We start from the raw sequence: 21,277 nt of genomic DNA, 5'->3' as shown, positions 1-21,277 counted from the left end.
AAAACTCGTGTAGGCAGCGTTTAACTGCTTAGCCTGTGCCGATGTCTGCAGACGCCAGGCAGGCGTGAATCCTAGAGTTTAAATTGTTACATATACCAATTTCCAAATTTCTCAGCTAACTTTCGGAAAATTTATGAGTATGAAAACTAAAGCTCTGGAATATGACGCAGAATTCTAGAAAATTTGCAAGCTAAACTATCTGATGAAATGCGTCCGGACACCTATTAGAGAAAATTAGTACGGGGTGTATCCACCCATCGCCTTTAACATGGTTTTAACCCTGCTAAGGATGCTTTCAGTGAGGTGTCTGAACGTCTATGTAGGAACATCAGCTCCACGAGAACCGAAATCAGAGAAAGTAGTCGTTTTGGACGCTAGAGTGTGGAACAAAGTCGACGCTCTAACTCAATACAACTCATCAACTGTATTTGTACATGTTAATACTTTGGAAAATTCGAAAACGAATGAATCATTTATAGTACCGCTGTATTGTTAGCATTATTGCTACAATATTAGACACCCGTGACGCGTTAAAAGTGCAGTGATTTGAAGGGCGTGGGGAGAAGTGGAACACCGTGACCCCACTCCCTCCAGAGACAAACTTTGACTCCGTGACTGACTCCAGGTCCGTACACAGTTGCAGGCTGCGTATCTAACGGCTTCAAGAGACAATATTTCAACTACATACTGACCGACGCGGGACTGCTACGGTCGCAGGTTCGAATCCTGCCTCGGGCATGGGTGTGTGTGATGTCCTTAGGTTAGTTAGGTTTAAGTAGTTCTAAGTTCTAGGGGACTTATGACCTAAGATGTTGAGTCCCATAGTGCTCAGAGCCATTTGAACCATTTTTGAACATACTGACCGACTTTAAAATCTGAAAATACTGTCATAATCTATCCATTAAGAGGTATTATCTTACGTTACACGATCCTACGTTAACACAATAAGTCAGAGACCATAGCTAGAAAATGTGTCTATATCTTGAGGCAGCGTAGCTCACGAGATGCAAATTACCCGGATTTCATTCATCCAGTATTTGAGAATGAGTCCATTACGCTTAATACACAACTTCAATCCGCTATGAAAATTTTTTCTCACTGACACCCGCCAATAAATGATGAAAGGAAAAAAAAGTTTGTCACTTACTACATTTTCGATTTTCATACCGTGAAACTTCAGTGTCACACATGACGTCTTAATTTGTTACTTTTTTATTACTAACTATATTAACAACACATTTCACAGACATTATCCACATATACTACTGAAAATACCTGAAAAATTATATCATTCTAGGACACATAGTTCCTGAGATATGCCCTCATAAAAAATGAAATATGTGAAAAATTAGCTTTTCTATAACGTAGTTGTTTTATTCATGAAATTTGATTATTTAAAAAATCAGGAGTTGGACAGGTACTTGTCTGGTTATGTTCATCTAAAGGCAGCCAGTCGCAACAGTTGAAACAACTTCATTTTTTTGAGCCTGTGACTGGTATCGAGCTTTTCCTGCTCGTCTTCTGATGGAAGAGGAAATTAAGACTGGTGTCTTGAGTACCTTCAAAAAAATACTCAAATGTGTGTGAATTCCTAAGGGACGAAACTGCTGAGGTCATCGGTCTCTAGACTTACACACAACTTAAACTAACTTATGCTGAGAACAACACACACACCCATGCCCGAGGGAGGACTCGAGCCTCCGGCGGGAGGGGCCGCGCAGTCCGTGACATGGCGCCTCTGACCGCGCGGCTTGAGTCCCTTCAGCAGCAGGGACACCACAGACGGAACACGCGCTGGGCCGGGACAAGCAAGGGGAAGAAAATCTGCCGTTCGCCTTGCAAAAGAACCATCTCAGTATTCGCGTTAATCGATTTAGCGAACTTCGGAAAACGATGGCCGGACGCCGATTTGATCCTAATACGTCCCAAACGCAGATCAAGTCATGTTCCATTCGGTCACTTTTTAACGGTTTACGGTCACAATTTAGGTTCCATGCGGATAGTGCACAAGTGGTTAAAGTACATGGCCAATATTATCGTGCGAATATCAACAAAGTAAGGTAGGGCATTACACTACTGGCCATTAAAATTGCTACACCACCAAGATGACGTGCTACAGACACGAAATTTAACCGACAAGAAGAAGATGCTGTGATATGCAAATGATTAGCTTTTCAGAGCACTCACACAAGGTTGGCGCCGGTGGCGACACCTACAACGTGCTGACATGAGGAAAGTTTACAACCGATTTCTCATACACAAACAGCAGTTGACCGGCGTTGCCTGGTGAAACGTTGTTGTGATGCTTCGTGTAAGGAGGAGAAATGCGTACCATCACGTTTCCGACTTTGATAAAGGTCGGATTGTAGCCTATCGCGATTGCTGTTTATCGTATCGAGACATTGCTGCTCGCGTTGGTCGAGATCCAATGACTGTTAGCAGAATATGGAATCGGTGGGTTCAGGAGAGTAATACGAAACGCCGTGCTGGATCCCAAAAGCCTCGTATCACTAGCAGTCGAGATGACAGACATCTTATCCGCATGTCTGTAACGGATCGTGTAGCCACGTCTCGATCCCTGAGTCAACAGATGGGGACGTTTGCAAGACAACAACCATCTGCACGAACAGGTCGACGACGTTTGCAGCAGCATGGACTATCAGCTCAGAGATCGTGGCTGCGGTTACCCTCGACGCTGCATCACAGACAGGAGCGCCTGCGATGGTGTACTCAACGACGAACCTGGGTGCACTAATGGGAAAATGCCTTTTTTTTTGGATAAATCCAGGTTCTGTTTAGAGCATCATGATGGTCACATCCGTGTTTGGCGGCATCGCGGTGAACGCACATTGGAAGCATGTATTCGTCATCGCCATACTGGCGTATCACCCAGCGTGATGGTATGTGGTGCCATTGGTTACACGTCTCGGTCACCGCTTGTTCGCACTGACGGCACTTTGAACAGTGGACGTTACATTTGAGATGTGTTACGACCCGTCGCGCTACCCTTCAGTCGATCCCTGCGAAACCCTACATTTCAGCAGGATAATGCACTACCGCATGTTGCAGGTCCTGTACGGACCTTTCTGGATACAGAAAATGTTCGACTGCTGCCCTGGCCAGCACATTCTCTAGATCTCTCACCAATTGAAAACGTCTGGTCAATAGTGGCCGAGCAACTGGCTCGTCACAATACGCCAGTCACTACTCTTGATGAACTGTGGTATCCTGTTGAAGCTGCATGCGCAGCTGTACCTGTACACGCCATCCAAGCTCTGTTTGACTCAATACTTCGGCGTATCAAGGCCGCTATTACGGCCAAAGGTGGTTGTTCTGGGTACTGATTTCTCAGGATCTATGCACCCAAATTGCGTGAAAATGTAATCGCATGTCAGTTCTAGTTTAATATATTTGTCCAATGAATACCCGTTTATCATCTGCATTTGTTCTTGGTGTAGCAATTTTAATTGCCGGTAGTGTAATATAAATAAAATGGACATTACTGTCAATTATTTTTTAATTTTTAAGAAAACGGTGGTACAAAGCTTCCATGTATTCTGCCTGACAAAAAAATATCAAGCATCCGGATGTCAATGCAACTTCGTTCGTGTACACACCATCGGCCGGCATGTAAATAATTAAAGTTGCAATTCTCTGTGACAGGTAGAACGCCCGCCGAAGTGCATTAGTGATGTTCTTTGTGGTGGTGCTAACAGACCTGGTAAATGATACAAGGGGCGTGAACAGCGCGTACGTTGAGCGGTAGCTGTGAATGACAAGGACATGTCACTACGCGTGTGAGACAGCCTTATCAGTACCTGACAATGTTTGAAAAGGGTCTCGTTGTGAGTCTGCATTTGCCTGGCTGGTCGAATCATGCAATATCGGGACTTGTGGGACATTCAGATGTGATAGTGGCCCGACGTTGGACCGCCTGGGAATGTGACAGCAGGCATACTAGTCGCCATGGTTACTGTCGACCCCATCTGTCCACGGATCGTCATATTGTGCACCAGTCACATCGTAACCCTTTCACATCCGTGCCTGCCATCTTAGAACAAATAATGAATTCCTTGCCACATTCTGTCTCATGTACATCATTGGTCGGAGACTGGCAGCAGCCGGCCTAGGAACTGCCGTTAACACCGCAACACAAACGGCTGCGCTTGGGTTGGTGCTGTCATCGGGAAGCATGGACTGGCTTCAGCGATGAATCGTGGTTCTGCGCTACCCTGGACGACCATCTTCGGTCAGTATGGCACCCCCTGGGAAGAAAAATGGTTCATATGGCTCTGAGCACTATGCGACTTAACTTCTGAGGTCATCAGTCGCCTAGAACTTAGAACTAATTAAACCTAACTAACCTAAGGAGAATATTATGGAAATGGAAGAGGATGTAGATGAAGACGAAATGGGAGATAAGATACTGCGTGAAGAGTTTGACAGAGCACTGAAAGACCTGAGTCGAAACAAGGCCCCGGGAGTAGACAACATTCCATTAGAACTACTGATGGCCTTGGGAGAGCCAGTCATGACAAAACTCTACCATCTGGTGAGCAAGATGTATGAGACAGGCGAAATACCCTCAGACTTCAAGAAGAATATAATAATTCCAATCACAAAGAAAGCAGGTGTTGACAGATGTGAAAATTACCGAACTATCAATTTAATAAGTCACAGCTGCAAAATACTAACACGAATTCTTTACAGACGAATGGAAAAACTGGTAGAAGCGGACCTCGGGGAAGATCAGTTTGGATTCCGTAGAAATGTTGGAACACGTGAGGCAATTCTAACCTTACGACTTATCTTAGAAGAAAGATTAAAAAAAGGCAAACCTACGTTTCTAGCAATTGTAGACTTAGAGAAAGCTTTTTATGACAATGTTAACTGGAATACTCTCTTTGAAATTCTGAAGGTGGCAGGGGTAAAATACAGGGAGCGAAAGGCTATTTAAAATTTGTACAGAAACCAGATGGCAGTTATAAGAGTCGAGGGACATGAAAGGGAAGCAGTGGTTGGGAAAGGAGCGAGACAGGGTTGTAGCCTCTCCCCGATGTTATTCAATCTGTATATTGAGCAAGCAGTAAAGGAAACAAAAGAAAAATTCGTAGTAGGTATTAAAATTCATGGAGAAGAAATAAAAACTTTGAGGTTCGGCGATGACATTGTAATTCTGTCAGAGACAGCAAAGGACTTGGAAGAGCAGTTGAACGGAATGGACAGTGTCTTGAAAGGAGGATATAAGATGAACACCAACAAAAGCAAAACGGGGATAATGGAACGTAGTCAAATTAAATCGGGTGATGCTGAGGGAATTAGATTAGGAAATGAGGCACTTAAAGTAGTAAAGGAGTTTTGCTATTTAGGGAGTAAAATAACTGATTATGGTCGAAGTAGAGAGGATATAACATGTAGACTGGCAATGGCAAGGAAAGCGTTTCTGAAGAAGAGAAATTTGTTAACATCGAGTATAGATTTAAGTGTCAGGAAGTCGTTTCTGAAAGTATTTGTATGGAGTGTAGCCATGTATGGAAGTGAAACATGGACGATAGCTAGTTTGGACAAGAAGAGAATAGAAGCTTTCGAAATGTGGTGCTACAGAAGAATGCTGAAGATTAGATGGGTAGATTACATAACTAATGAGGAGGTATTGAATAGGACTGGAGAGAAGAGAAGTTTGTGGCACAACTTGACTAGAAGAAGGGATCGGTTGGTAGGACATGTTTTGAGGCATCAAGGGATCACTAATTTAGCATTGGAGGGCAGTGTGGAGGGTAAAAATCGTAGAGGGAGTCCAAGAGATGAATACACTAAGCAGATTCAGAAGGATGTAGGTTGCAGTAGGTACTGGGAGATGAAGGAACTTGCACAGGATAGAGTAGCATGGAGAACTGCATCAAACCAGTCTCAGGACTGAAGACCACAACAACAACAACCTAAGGACATCACACACATCCATGCCCGAGGCAGGATTCGAACCTGCAACCGTAGCGGTCGCTCGGCTCCAGACTGTAGCGCCTACAACCGCACGGCCACTCCGGCCGGCCCCTGGGGAGAGGTCCCGTTCTTCCAAGCGGTCTCATGCCTGGCGTCATGGTGTCGGAAGTCACCGGGTATGACTTCAGGCCACGGCTGGTAGTGACTGAGTGGCCTCTGAGAGCACAACGATACGTCACTAACATCCTGAGTCCTTATGTGTTACCTTTGATGCGACAGTATCGTGGTGCCGTTTCTCAACGGAACAATGCTCGTCCAAACAAGGCACCATCTCTACGAACTGTCTACGTGATGTTGAGGTAATTCTGTAGACAGCAGTATTCCCAGATCTGTCCCCTATAGAATATGTATGCAACCAGCTAGGACGTCAATTCGGTAGCAGTGTTAGTATCCAGGCCATCAAGGATGAGTTAAAAAAGCTGTCGGCTAGTATGCCTCAGGAGAGGATCCAAAAAAAAAAAAAAAAAAAATGAAATGATCGTACAGTACTGTTGGCCCATGCGGGGTGTTCGGCCGCTGAAATTGCAAGTCCTTTTGAACTGACGCCACTGCGGCGATGATGATGATGAAATGGTGATGAAAGACACACAACACCCAGTCATCTCGAGGCAGAGAAAATCCCTGACCCTGTCGGGAACCGAACCCGGGGCCCCGTGCGCGGGAAGCGAGAACGCTACCGCAAGACCACGAGCTGCGGACAGAAGAGGATACAGTGGCTTTATGACACCCTTTCCAACCGAATCCTTGCTTGCATCCAGGACAGAACAAGACGGGGGGCAGGTTGGGGTAGGGGTGGAACATTTCTTGCATTTGGTGACGGCTGAAAGATATGTAAGACAATATATGCACATACACTGAAGCGCCAAAGAAACTGGTATAGGCATGCGTATTCAATTACAGGGATATGTAAACAGGCAGAATACGGCACTGCGTCGGCAACGCCTATATAATACAAGTGTCTAGCGCAGTTGTTAGATCGGTTACTGCTGTTACAATGGTACGTTATCAAGATTTAGGTGAGTTTGAAAGTGGTGTTGTAGTCTGCGCACGAGCGAGGGCACACAGTATCTCCGACGTAACGATGAAGTGGGCATTTTCCCGTACGACCATCTCACGAGTGTACCGTGAATATTAGGAATCCGGTAAACAATCAAATCTCTGACGTCTCTGCGGCCGGAAAATAATCCTGCAAGAACTTGCGTTCTGGTCACGTGATACCCTGAAAGTCATGGGTTGCGGTAAGTCAGGTGAATACAGTTTTTCTTGCGTTCCCAAAAGAAAAATTAACTCAGTAAAGCACCAGCATTCACTGACCAAAGCACGATCACATGGGATATCCAACGAAATTTTTAATGGGTATTCGGCCTCTTCAGTGAGGAGGATGAAACATGTTATCTTGGGACAGAGATCAATCCGGCCACCCCATAAAGTATCTAATGCGGGACAAAGGCACAAGAAAAAGGATAAGTTTGGGATCCCATACAAAATAGAACTGAAAGGGAATATTGAAGGTATACGAAGAAGGGCACCACGAATCGTCACTGGTTTGTCTTTTATGGATCTTAAACGAAGTATTACCGATGATTAAATTACGCTCTGCGCAAAATTCTATCAGGCGGTTTCCTCTTTCATTCCTTTCCCTGAGTCCATATTCACGTACTATTTTTCCTTCTCTTCCTTTTCCAACTATCGAGTTCCAGTCCCCCATCACAATTAAATTTTGTCTCCTTTAACTATCTGAATGCCGGTCGGAGTGGCCGAGCGGTTCTAGGCGCTACAGTCTGGAGCCGCGCGACCGCTACGGTCGCAGGTTCGAATCCTGCCTCGGGCATGGATGTGTGTGATGTCCTCAGGTTAGTTAGGTTTAAGTAGTTCTAAGTTCTAGGGGACTGATGACCTGAGCAGTTAAGTCCCATAGTGCTCAGAGCCATTTGAACCATTTGAACCAACTATCTGAATAATTTCTTTTATCTCATCACATGTTTCTTCAATCTCTTCGCCGACCTCAACGCCGTATTCTGCGTGTTTACATACCTCTGTATTTGAATACGCATGCCTATACCAGTTTCTTTGGCGCCTCGGTGTACATCCCCTATATACTATCTGATCAAAAGTATCCAGACACTCCTATGAAATTCAGACCCACCATTGCAAAAGGACGCGGGGAACATTATGTTGTGAGCACAGAAGCAGTAACAGCAGAATTAGTCGGTCAGGAGATGTCAGTGACTTCGAACTTGGAGTAGTCATTTGATGTCACCTGAGTAACAAGTCTATGAGGGACGTTTCAGCCCTTCTAAAGCCGCCCAAGTCGAATGCTGGTGAAGGGCTAGTCAAGTGGAAAGCGAAGGAGCAACCACAGCTAAAATAAGACAGGCAGTCCTCGTGTACCGACGGCCAGGGACCGTCGAGCATCGTGGAGGGTGGTTGCTAAAAATCGCAAGAAAGCAACTTGTGAGTTCCAACGTGCTACCGGCAGTCCAGTTAGCGCAGTGATTGTACGTATTGAGTTAAAAAGAATGGAGTACGGTGGTCCAACAGCTTCTCATAACCCACACGTGCCAAGCGATGCTAAGGGCTTATGTAAAGAGTGACGCCACTGGAGAGTGGATGCTTTGACACGAGTGATTTTGACTGAGGAATCACTCTACACCTTGAGGCAATCCGACAGAAGTGTTTGGGTTTGGCGAATGCCTGGAGCACGTTACTTGCCATCAAGTGTAGTGCCAACAGTGCAGTACGAATGAGGTTGTGTTACCACATGAAGGTGTTTTCCGTCTTTACTGTGTGGCCCCCTTATTTCGCTTAAGAAAACTCTAAATGTGGAAGGATACGAATACGTTTTACGGCATTGTGTACTGCACAAGGTAAAGGAGCAGCTTGAATTCTATGACTATTTATATCAGCAGGCAGTGCACCCTGTCTTAAAACAACGTCTGCGAGGCAACGGGTTATGGACAGTAACATCCCCGAAACGGACTGGCGTCCCCAGAGCCCCGACCTGAACCCAATGGAACACCTTTAGTACGAGCTACAACGTCGAATTCGCTCCAGACCCCACTGTCCAACATAACTGTCTTCTCTAGTTTCGGCTCTTGAGGAAGAATGTGCTGCCGTTCTTCCACAGCAAATCAGGCACCTCACTGAAAGTGTCTCCAGTGGAGCTCAAACCGTAATGAAGGCGGAGGGTGGACACGCACCACGTTATGTGCACTAACAGGCGTCCAAGCAATGTATCTGCCTGCTCTGTATTTCAACTATTTGAGTTATTATACTTTTATTCTATATGGGCAGACTGTATCATTTTCCCATTCTTTTCATATTTGTCACTGTGACAGCTCGTAATTTCACACTCAGCATCATTTCCCTTCTACTCTCTTTCACATCTTTGGCTGCGTTTGAAGTTATGTTCTTCTAGCTCTTCAAAATGCCATTCTTTGCGTAGGTTCACGGGGTCAGCAATATAAAACTGCTCAAACAACTACAGTGGCAAATTGTAGAAGGGATGCATTGTTCCTTTCAAAGAGGCTTACTGTTTTAATTACGAATACCCAATTTCAAAGTCAAGTAACACACCAGTTCGTTCCAGATAATGTATCTGGCGTAGTGATAGGAAAATCAGAGACTTCCAAGCTCATGCGGAGGCTTGCCAATGCAACAGTTGTTCCTCCGACGCATTGTTCACGAATGGAACAGGTAAGGGAAACTGATAGTGATACCACAAGTACCCTCCGCCACACACCGTAAGGTGGACGTCGGAGTGCAGATGTAACTGTAGAATCACGGGCACCGCCACTGCTTGAGAAGCGACGCATAACAAAACCATTACGAAGCCCAAGTTTTCGCTTGACTTGCGCTATTGCACGTGATGTACAAACATTACGAAATCAAAAATTCCACTGATATCGACACCAGCTGTGTACGGGGCCGAGAACATGCCAGCTTGCCCTCGTGTTCTGGTAACCCATTCTGTGAAGTCCCGTCGCCTGTGACGTAGAGGTCAGCCGGCGCTGGACGGTGCCGCACGTTCCGGATGCGGAGGACTTCCGGCCGCAGTGGGAAAGCGACCGTGCTGGAGAAAGCTCTCCAGTCTGAGCTCGTCTCGGCTCCAGTGAAAGTGTTACATCACAGCCTCCGCTGGAGCACCTGGCTCCCGTCTGCTGGAAACTACGCCCCAAACCGGGCCAGCCCTTTCGTATGGAACCCGCCAGAACCATGTCCACGCCGCCACGGGACAGTGTCTTCTGCTGAAACTGACCTAACCCAAGATAAGGCAGCGGCCTTCAGAATTGGTTAAAATTATGTAAATTTTTTCTCCATACATCCTCTGCAGAAGACGTGTGTATTGCGTTGGCAATATTGTGATATAATTCTACTGAACTCATCGCTCTTCTCATAAATCTCGTTGTCAAATCTACTGTGATCACTCGATGTAATCATATCGAGTAATTCAGACAAAAACTGTTTTTCAAAGTAACATGCAATATTAAGAAACAAAAATTGATTCTGATGTAACAGACACTTTCGGCCACTACATTAAATTTCTTAAAATGATCTGCACTTTCCGTATCGAACGTTTTACTTGTTCTTGGCATGTGCTTCATCTAATGAAACTAAATGAAAGGCTGTTTTTATTCGACATACGCGTTTCACTTCTTTTTATTTGTGAAGCAAGTTCAGTGGGCTATAATGCAGTCTGCATTTGCGTTACATAATAATGTTATTACATTCAGTTTTTCCTTTTTTAGGCGAGGAACAGCTTTTTGCAGCGCGAGTTTCGTGATACTAAATTGATATTTGCATCTGTTTATGATTTCCGGTTTTGTTAGTGCATATGTACCGTCCTGGAGTTGTACTTACATGGTGAGCATATCCAGGATGTCAGAGTTACTGCGTTTTACGAACTCATTTCGGTTCCACACCACGCTTCATCGATCACTGTGTTTCGGTTTGGCTTCTTAATTGTATGTAGTGTTACCAACTGTCGCTATGTATTTTTCGTTCGTCTTTTGTTCGTGCTGCGCCGTCTGTATGTAGTTTAATATTATTTGTTTCTTGTTGTTGTTGTTTGTGTGTGTGTGTGTGTGTGTGTGTGTGTGTGTGTGTGTGCATCTGCTTGTGTGTATGAGTGATGACTTTTTTATTTATTATTCAGTCTGGGTACGTTATATATCCTCTGTTTTTTGTTGTTTTAGTGGCTAGCATGGTCAACGAATTGTTACTTACTTTGATTTGGTAGTTCGTTAAGATTACACCAAAAGAATATGGAAACAACTGAGGAACGGCGAAAATCATTAAAAAAATTACCTTTTACTTGTAATTACTTTATCAGCTGTCTTCAAGTTTGGTATCTGGTTTTTCTTTCAGAAATTATCTCTAGCTTTACTAACATGTATTCGAAACCAAAGCCACCTTTTATTCGCAGTGACGTAACTGGTTTTGTGGGCGATGGCTATCCTCAATTAATCCTGCATTGCTTGATACGAGAGCACTAATCATCTTAATTTTGACACTATTTTACAAAGCTTTTAAAGCAATTGAGGGAATGCAATCGAAACACTAGGTCAAAATACCTCGAGTCGGATAACTAGTTTTATTTAAGAGACGACGTTATAATTACTGTTAATTAATTATAAAGGGGATAAAGATACATCGATAACTCTCGTACTACTTTGCCAATACAAAATCGAATTTCCGTTTCGTAATCCTCTGATCAAACTGAATTGTTTCTGATATATATCATGATAACATTCTGTTTAATTTTTTTAGCGTTTCTCCTAGTGATTTTGTTTCTGTTTTAATAGGCCTTCCATTCCACTTCCAACCTGGTTCTATCGATACATTGTAAACACCATTTACATGCAAACAAAACCGGTAATTTGTGAGAGATTCCGAAAGCTATTTAGATGTACTGTGTTATCCATATATTTAGCTATCAACATAACTTAAAATTATGTGAAAGTTATATGACTCAAGGAGATGTAGCTGAAGGCAATATTATAGAAATGCAAAAGTACGTAGGTGAGAATGAGATGGGAGATACGATACTGCAAGAAGAATTTGACAGAGCACTGAAAGACCTAAGTCGAAACAAGGCCTCGAGATTAGACGACATTCCGTCAGAACTAATGATAAACTCTTCCATGTGATATGCAAGATGTATGACACAGGTGGAATACCCTCGGATTTCAAGAAGAACATAGTAATTCCATTTCTAAAGAAAGAAGGTGCTGACAAGTGTGAATGTTACCGAACTATCATTTTAATAAGTAGTGGTTGCAAAATACTGACATGAATTTTCTACAAAAGAATGGAAAAATTTGGGCTCGGCAAGAGTGGCCGAGCGGTTCTAGGCGCTTCAGTCTGGAACCGCGCGACCGCTACGGTCGCAGGTTCGAATCCTGTCTCGGGCATGGATGTGTGTGATGTCCTTAGGTTAGTTAGGTTTAAGTAGTTCTAAGTTCTATGGGACTGATGAACTCAGATGTTAAGTCCCATAGTGCTCAGAGCCACTTGAACCATTTGGTACTGACCCTACGAGATCGCTTTGAACATAAGTTAAGGAAAAGCAAACGTTTAGCATCTGTAGACTTAGAGAAAGCTTTTGACAAGGTTAACGGCAACGCATTCTTTGAAATTCTGAAGGCAGTAGGGTAAAATACAGGCTATTTACAGCTTGTACAGAAACCAGATGGCAGTTATAAGAGTCGAGGGTCATGAAAGGGAAGCGTTGGTTGAGAAGGGAGTGAGGTGGGGTTGGAACCTATCGTCAATGTTATTCGATCAGTACATTGAGCGAGGAGTAAAGGAAACAAATGAAAAATTTGGAGTAGAAATTAAAGTCCAGGGAGAAGAACTAAAAACTTTTAGGTTTACCGAAGACATTTTAATTCTGTCAGAGAAGCCAAAGGACTTGAAAGAGCAATTGAAGAGAATGGACAGTGTCTTGAAAGGGGGATATGAGATGAACATTAACACGAGCAGAACGAGGGTAATGAAAGTAGCCGAATTAAATCAGGTGATGCTGAGGGAATTAGATTAGGAAATGAGACACTTAAAAGTAGTAGATGTGCTTTGTTATTTGGGAAGCAAAATAACCGATGATGCCCAAGGTAGAGAGGATATAAAAGGTAGATGCGATGGCAAGAAAAGCATTTCTGAAGAAGAGAAATTTCTTAACATCAAACATGGATTAAAATGTCAGGAAGTCTTTTCTGAAAGTATGGAAGTGAAACATGGACGATAAACAATTTAGAGAAAAAGAGAATAGAAGCATTTGAAATATGGTGCCACAGAAAAATGCTGAATGTTATAGGGTAGATCACGTAACTGATGAGGAGATCCTGAACAGAATTGGGAGGAAAATAAGTTATGGCTCAACCTAACTAGAAGAAGGGAATGGTTGACAGGATTTATTCTGATACATCAAGCCATCACCAGTTTAGTACTGGAGGGAAGCGTGGGGGGATGAATACAGAAGCAGATTCAGAAGGATATAGGTTGATATAGTTATTCGAAGATGAGGAGGTTTGCACAGCATATAGTAGAATGGGGAGCTGCGTCAAACCAGTCTTCGGAGTGAAGACTAGAACAACAACAACAAGACACGCCGTAATTTTGACGTAGGGCTTCTTTGATGCCATGGGAAGGACGTCACTAGCTACAGAATAAATACTCTCAGGCCTCAGCGAAGATAGTTAAAGCCTTGGCACAGTATGGACGGGTGTAGCAGACAGGCACTTTGACAGCTACAACTGTCATATTTCCAGGTTGGTGTTGTATTGCTTTTGCCTAGTGTGAAGATCCCAAAACTGATTGTGCGAGTTATTTCAGTGAATTTCACTCAGTTAAGGTTAAGTCACATGTAAAATAGATGCATGAACCAGTAACCTTGGACAGTCTACAGCCACAGGATGACGTAATCAACAGGAATTGTGTGGTTGGAATTTACATAATCAGTTGGGAGCTCGTATTAATGACATTTCAAAGAAACATAGATAAAACGTACTCTATACATTACCCGTGAACGGAGGAATACGTTACGAGTATATTCGTGTCATTATGTGAAGGAAGGAAGGAAGACAGGAGGAAGAAGAAAGATAAGGGCTCAACGTCCCGCCGACAACGGCATCGTTAGAGACGAAGCACAGGTGCAGACTCGAAAGGGTGGGCACGGAAACTGGCGGGTGCTGGTTGGTCTGGTTTTCCCAATAGTGCCATTAAAAAGGCGTATGTCCTAAATTTTAGTTCTGGCCACCAGCATCTACATCCAAACTCTGTAAGCCCCTGAAGTGCATGGCAGGGGGTACTTCTCATTGTACCACATACTAGGGTTTCCTAAAGTTCCATTTACATAAAGAATACAGGATGAAACACGGCTTAAATATTTCTGCCCGCCTCGTAATTATGTGTCGGCTTGACTTTGTGCTCTTCACGGGAGTTAAATACTGTTCGACCAGAAGTATCCGGACATCTCTACGTAAGGAGGAACTTACCATTAGATGTCGCGAGAGGCGGATCCAAGAGAATAATTGTGTTGTCAGCAGAGAAGCACTAACAGCAAAACCAGTGGGTCACGGGAGGTCAATGTCTTCGAATGTGGACTTATCATTGGATATCATCCAAGTAACGAATACATCGGACACATTTCGTCCCTTCGAGAGCTGCCCAAGTCGACTGTTGGTTATGTGACTGTGAAGTGGAAACGTGAAGGAACAACAACAACAACTAAACCGAGACCAGGCAGACCTCACGGAATGATGGGACAGAGATCGTCAAGCATTGCGGAGGACAGTTGCGCAAAATCGCACGAAATCAGCGGAAGGAATCACTCTTGAGTTCCAAAGTGCTACCAGCAGTCCAGTTAGCCCAATGATTGTGCACAGGGAATTAGAAATAATGGTATACAATGTTTGAGCAACTACTCACCAGCCAGACACTTCCGTGGTCAGCGCTGAGCGACGCTTCAATCGGTATAAACCGCGACGCAACTTGGCACTGAATGGCCACAAACAAGTGGTAATGACGCTGTACTATGTGGAAATCCGATTAAAGATTTTGGGTTTGGCTTAGAAAACGTCATCTGAAGTGGCAGAGGTGAAGTACAGGGGAGGTAGCATTACGGTACTGGGAAGGGGAGGGTGGTGTTTTTCGCTTTTGCGGTGTGGTTCACTTAACTGTGCTTAAGAAAACATAAAATGTGGAAGGTTATGAACATAGTTTACAGCACAGTGTACGAGGGGCGTTTGAAAAGTCCGTGCAAAAATAAAAACTACTTACATGTTTGAGGTAAACCTTTCTAATTTTTCGACATAGTCTCCTTTTAGACTTATACGCTTCGTCCAATGCTGTTCTAATTCTGGTACGGTACTTGGAAATACTTTCCAGTCAATATTTATTTTTCTGTAAGGAATTGGCTGCAGTGTTGAGACTGATCTACGTATCGCTACGAGTTTGACGTAGCGAAGAGCGCCAAGACAACTTTTCGACCCTCCAGTACACTGTAATACTTTCACGCACAGAAAAAAAAACGAGAGACAGTTGGTAGCGACGAGCTATTAAAGTAGTTACGGTTGTTTTAGCAACTCCAGGTTTCCGTTTTCTAAATGCTTCTCTCGCCGCGCACGGTGTAGTCTGCTGCAACACAATAAATCATCTCATCTGCATTTTCTCTCGCGAAGAAAATTTCTTTCTTAATGGAGAAAGCGTCACGACACCGAAAGAGGCGATTAGACTTCGATATCTCCTAACAACGATACCACTGCTCATCTTTATTTCCTTCACGAACCGCTCTTGTGAGCACAAAAACAAGCGTTTTCATTGTTGCGTAACGCTCCTTATCATGTTTTGCTCTGTACAGCTGCTCGCTAATTTCCTCATAGCAAGTGGGTCGTCCAGAGAGTATCCACTACATCGACAAGTCAAATAATTCAAAACTCTAAATACCGTGATCAATGAGGACACGGCTTGTAACCAAGAACTAAAAAAAGAAGTAACAGGAAGAGATAATTGTTTTCGGGAAACGGAACTTAGAACTGAGAAAAACACTTGCTAGTTGCTTTGTGCCTAGTCTGATTTTCTGCAGGGCGCAGGCTTCTATGGGAAGGATAAAAAAGATGAAAAGAGATTGCGGACCTTTGACATCTGAATACGGAGGAAGTTGGGAAAGACAACCTTTAAAGCAGTAGTTAAGAATGAGAAAGAACTAAAAAGTGGTGGTAGAAATTAATAGACTTTTCAGCAGATAATAAGAAGAAAGTAGAACTGACTATAATCAGTAACTGAGGCACTGGCAGAAACGGGGAAAGGAAAAAGAAAAAAGGGAGGAAAAGAGACAAGATGACAAAATTAAATTGCTGAAAGTTAACCAGACACAAATATCAGAAGAAATGGATAGCCAATTAATATTCTGTAAGTGGCTATGGGGTTGCACACTACGTTCAATTAATTAGTTATTGCTGCCATATGAACTATATATAAGTCGAATTAAATACAGTAAGTGATTTAAGCTGTTTCATTCAAGAAACAACGCCCTAATACAGAGCAGGCTCTTTCATTAAACGTGTGACAATGTTTCAATGAGGTATCGACAGCAGTCTTCTAGCTTGTAAAAACACGTATGGTTGTGGAGGGGTACCAGTAACTATTTAGACCGGACGACTTGGCTGACGTAGCGGTTGATGCTGAGGTTATATTTCATATACACACAGAAAAACGAGGCGACGGGCTCTAATTCATCATAATTCATCCAGTTTACACGAAATATTTATAAATGTTACACATAAAGATTCCTCGTGAATCAGCCTAACTATTAGTGAAAACCGTACTAAATCCCCACAGCAGTTCCTGAGGCATGCCTCCACATACAGACAGAGAAACGCGGTGGGGAACTTTATAATACATGGTGGCACCTGGCAAGTTATTATATAACAGTATATGTCGGACCGGTTCTTCGTAGGCCTAACAATATTAGTTACACACTTACAGATGCCTTCGCTTATGGAGCGTTGGGAAAATGTTTCTTTAGGCGTTTTAATCTATCTTATTTAATTTTCGCTTTTACTACTTGAAACATGCGATTGTATAATGTATCCCAAATTAAAATTCTCTGAAGTTTAGTTAGGAGAGACTCGCAGTTGTTGCAACGATTGCCTTTTAAGCCCCTCTGCTACACTTTGTTACCGATTAAACTGTGATTAAAGAAACTGTTACTGATTTATGTTCATGCCATTGCGTTTCTCTTCATCGTCGTATTCCTAGGTACTTAGATGACATGATGAGCTAAATACACTTTACCCTTCCTGTTTGTGAGCTTATCTAACACTAACGCACATCAGTGGAGAATTGCCACTGAGTGTACCAAATAGAAATGCTGTGCAATACGTGCTTTAGATTCTTGCATTTATACAGTGACCTTGCTATACTATAGAAAACAACTTCAGCAGCGAACAATTTGAGAGCGCGTCTTGCTATTTTTGTTATATCATTTATATAGATTCACCGCATTGTTACGATCGCAAAAAGTAGGTGTAGCTTACGCCGGACGGTTATACAGACTCTCGACATGCATGGAATACGCATCAGAATAGCTACCGGAAAACTATCGATACCATCTGAGACCGTATGCCTGTGTTTCAGCTTATAACCAAATAAAAAAACTTGGATAGTTGCTTCACGGATTTCTTGCCACGTCAGATCTGTATGTAATCTCAAGCTTTCGATGATAGATATCTAAGAAAAAACTATGAGATATAGATACCGGGGTGGACAAAAATATGGAAACACCATGAGAAATGCATGCCTGAACATAAATGCAGATGTGAGCCAAGCCTCCAGCTTGCGCTGTAGTACGACGGTGAGTCAAATGAAAACCTTATACATTTTTTAAATACTATTTATTGTGCAGAAGTGGCACAAAGCTGTATTACTTTTCAACATAATCTCCCCCACGCTCAATGCAAGTCCTCCAGCGCTTACAAAGTGCATAAATTCCTTTAGAAACAAATTGTTCTGGTAGTCCGCGCAACCATTCATGCATCGCGTGGCGCGCCTCTTCATCAGAACGGAACTTCTTTCCTCCCATTGCGTCTTTAAGTGGTCCAAACATACAGAAATCACTTGGGGCAAGGTCAGGTGAGTATGGTGGATGAGAAAGACACTCAAAATGCAGGTCTGTGATTGTTGCAACTGTTGTACGGGCAGTGTGGGGCCTTGCATTGTCATGTTGCAAAATGACACCTGCTGACAGCAATCCACGTCCCTTTGATTTGTTTGTAGACAGCAGATGATTTTTTAGGAGATCTGTGTATGATGCACTGGTGACAGTGGTCCCTCTAGGCATGTAATGCTTCAAAATGACGCCTTTTTCGTCCCAAAAGAGAGTCAGCATAACCTTCCATGCTGATGGTTCTGTTCGAACTTCTTTGGTTTTGACGATGAGGAATGGCGCCATTCCTTGCTCGCTCTCTTCGTTTCCGGTTGGTTGAAGTAAACCCACGTTTCGTCACCAGTAATGATTCTTGCAAGGAAGCCATCACCTTCTCCCACAAAGCGCCGAAGAAGTTCTTCACAAGCATCAACACGTCGTTCTCTCGTTTCAGGAGCCAGCTGCCGTGGCACCCATCTTGCAGACACTTTGTGAAACTGGAGCACATCATGGCAAATGTGGTGTGCTGACCCATGACTAATCTGTAAACATGCTGCAATGTCATTCAGTGTCATTCGGCGGTTTTCCTTCACTATGGCTACAACTGCTGCAATGTTCTGTGGAGTCACAACTCGTTGTGCCTGACCTGGACGAGGAGCATCCTCCACTGAAGTCACACCATTTCCGAACTTCGTACTCCATTCGTAGACTTGCTGCTGTGACAAACATGCATCACTGTACTGAACCTTCATTCGTCGATGAATTTCAATAGGTTTCACACCTTCACTACGCAAAAACCGAATGACAGAACGCTGTTCTTCCCTGGTGCAAGTCGCAAGTGGGGCGGCCATCTTTATACTGATACTGCGACGGTATGCGTTCGTCTGCACTTTGCTGCCACCTACAGGCCATTCTGCACGCTGTTTGTAGCACGCTTACAAACTTACAGGATAACGGCGCGAAATTTCGATTTGTAATTACAAATTTAAGGTTTTCATTTGACTCGAGCTCGTATTTGGTCACGAACGGCAACTGCGCATTGTCTCCAATACGTTGCAGTTGTCAGTCATGGCAAGAACAGGTCGTATAGTTGAGTGCATTATGTCGGAGCTAAGTGAATTCGAAAATGGGAAAATTGTTGGGACTCGTATAGTGTGTTCTTCCGCAACCAAGGTCACCGAAGTGTTTGCTGTTTCAAGAAGCATCATATCAAAGATTCATACCGCATATAGGGTAAGCGGAAAAACATTATCTGCTAACTCACAACACGGATGAAAGTATGTGCTGAGTGGTCGTGACAGACAACAATTGAAGAGGACAGTGACAAAAATAAGAGGATAACAGCTGCAAAAGTCATTGCTGAACTCAATGTTGCACTCGCGAACCATGTGAGAACCAGAACAACACGAAGGGAGCTCCACAAGGTGGGGATGGCAGGGCAAGCTGGAATTCCAAAATCATTCATCAGCGATGCAAATGTCCGTAAGAGGAAAATCATGGCGCCGAAGCTGCACTACTGGCCATTAAAATTGCTACACCACGAAGACGATGGCGCTACAGACGCGAAATTTAACCGGCAGGAAGAACATGCTGTGATATGCAAATGATTAGCTTTTCAGAGCATTCACACAAGGTTGGCGCCGGTGGCGACATATACAACGTGCTGACATGAGGGAAGTTTCCAACCGATTTCTCATACACAAACAGCAGTTGACCGGCGTTGCCTGGTGAAACGTGGTTGTGATGCCTCGTGTAAGGAGGAGAAATGCGTACCATAACGTTTCCGAGTTCGATAAAGGTCGGATTGTAGCCTACCGCGATTGCAGTTTATCGTATCGCGAAACTGGTGCTCGCGTTAGTCTAGATCCAATGACTGTTAGCAGAACATGGAATCGGTGGGTTCAGGAGGGTAATACGGAACGCCGTGCTGGATCCCAACGGCCTCGTATGGCTAGCAGTCGAGATGACAGGCATCTTATCCGCATGGCTGTAATGGATCTGCCTCGGGCATGGACGTGTGTGATGTCCTCATGTTAGTTAGATTTAAGTAGTTCTAAGTTCTAGGGGACTGATGACCTCAGATGTTAAGTCCCATAGTGCTCAGAGCCATTTGAGCAATTTTTTTGGAACGGATCGTGCAGCCACGTCACGATCCATGAGTCAACAGATTAGGACGTTTGCAAGACAACAACCATCTGCACGGACAATTCAAAGACGTTTGCAGCAGCATGGACTATCAGCTCGGAGACCATGGCTGTGGTTACCCTTAACGCTGCATCACAGACAGGAGCGCCTGCGATGGTGTACTCAACGACGAACCTGGGTGCACGAATGGCAAAACGTCATTTTTTCGGATGAATCCAGGTTCTGTTTACAGTATCATGATGGTCGCATCCGCGTTTGGTGACATCGCGGTGAACGCACATTGGAAGAGTGTATTCGTCATCGCCATACTGGCGTATCACCCGGCATGATGGTATGGGGTGCCATTGGTTACACGTCTCGGTCACCTCTTGTTCGCATTGACGGCACTTTGAACAGTGGACGTTACATTTCAGATGTGTTACGACGCGTAGCTCTACCCTTCATTCGATCCCTGCGAAAACCCTACATTTCAGAAGGATAATGCACGACGGCATGTTGCAGGTCCTGTACGGGCCTGTCTGGATACAGGAAATGTTCGACTGCTGCCCTGGCCAGCACATTCTCCAGATCTCTCACCAACTGAAAACGTCTGGTCAATGGTGGCCGAGCAACTGGCCCGTCACAATACGCCAGTCACTACTCTTGATGAACTGTGGTATCGTGTTGATGCTGCATGGGCAGCTGTACCTGTACACGCCATCCAAGCTCTGTTTGACTCAATGCCCAGCCGTGTCACGGCCGTTACTACGGCCAGAGGTGGTTGTTCTGGGTACTGATTTCTCAGAATCTATGCACCCAAAGTGCGTGAAAATGTAATCACATGTCAGTTCTAGTATATAGTTGTCCAATGAATACCCGTTTATCATCTGCATTTCTTCTTGGTGTAGCAATTTTAATGGCCAGTAGTGTATAAAACTCGGACTGTGTAGCAATGCAAGAAAGTCATTTGGCCGTTTGAGTCTTGTTTCACACTGTTTCCAACTTCTG

The 21,277-nt window shown here is 43.9% G+C and overlaps 1 protein-coding gene across 1 annotated transcript in view; it reads right to left on the bottom strand.

The window, feature by feature from the left end:
- The window catches only part of LOC124795425 (probable cytochrome P450 303a1), a 151,738-nt gene extending 140,784 nt beyond the window's left edge, over nucleotides 1-10,954 (bottom strand). Inside the window, exon 1 of the mRNA XM_047259453.1 lies at nucleotides 10,861-10,954. Coding sequence (XP_047115409.1) covers nucleotides 10,861-10,871 — 11 coding nt within the window. The 5' untranslated portion in view covers nucleotides 10,872-10,954. The remainder of the gene's footprint in view (nucleotides 1-10,860) is intronic.
- Nucleotides 10,955-21,277: the final 10,323 nt, after the last annotated feature.

Source organism: Schistocerca piceifrons, chromosome 4 (assembly GCF_021461385.2).
Source record: "Schistocerca piceifrons isolate TAMUIC-IGC-003096 chromosome 4, iqSchPice1.1, whole genome shotgun sequence".
NCBI classification, from domain to species: domain Eukaryota; kingdom Metazoa; phylum Arthropoda; class Insecta; order Orthoptera; family Acrididae; genus Schistocerca; species Schistocerca piceifrons.
The sequence above is the reverse complement of the archived record's forward strand: the minus strand, read 5'-3'. Positions and strand labels throughout refer to the sequence as shown.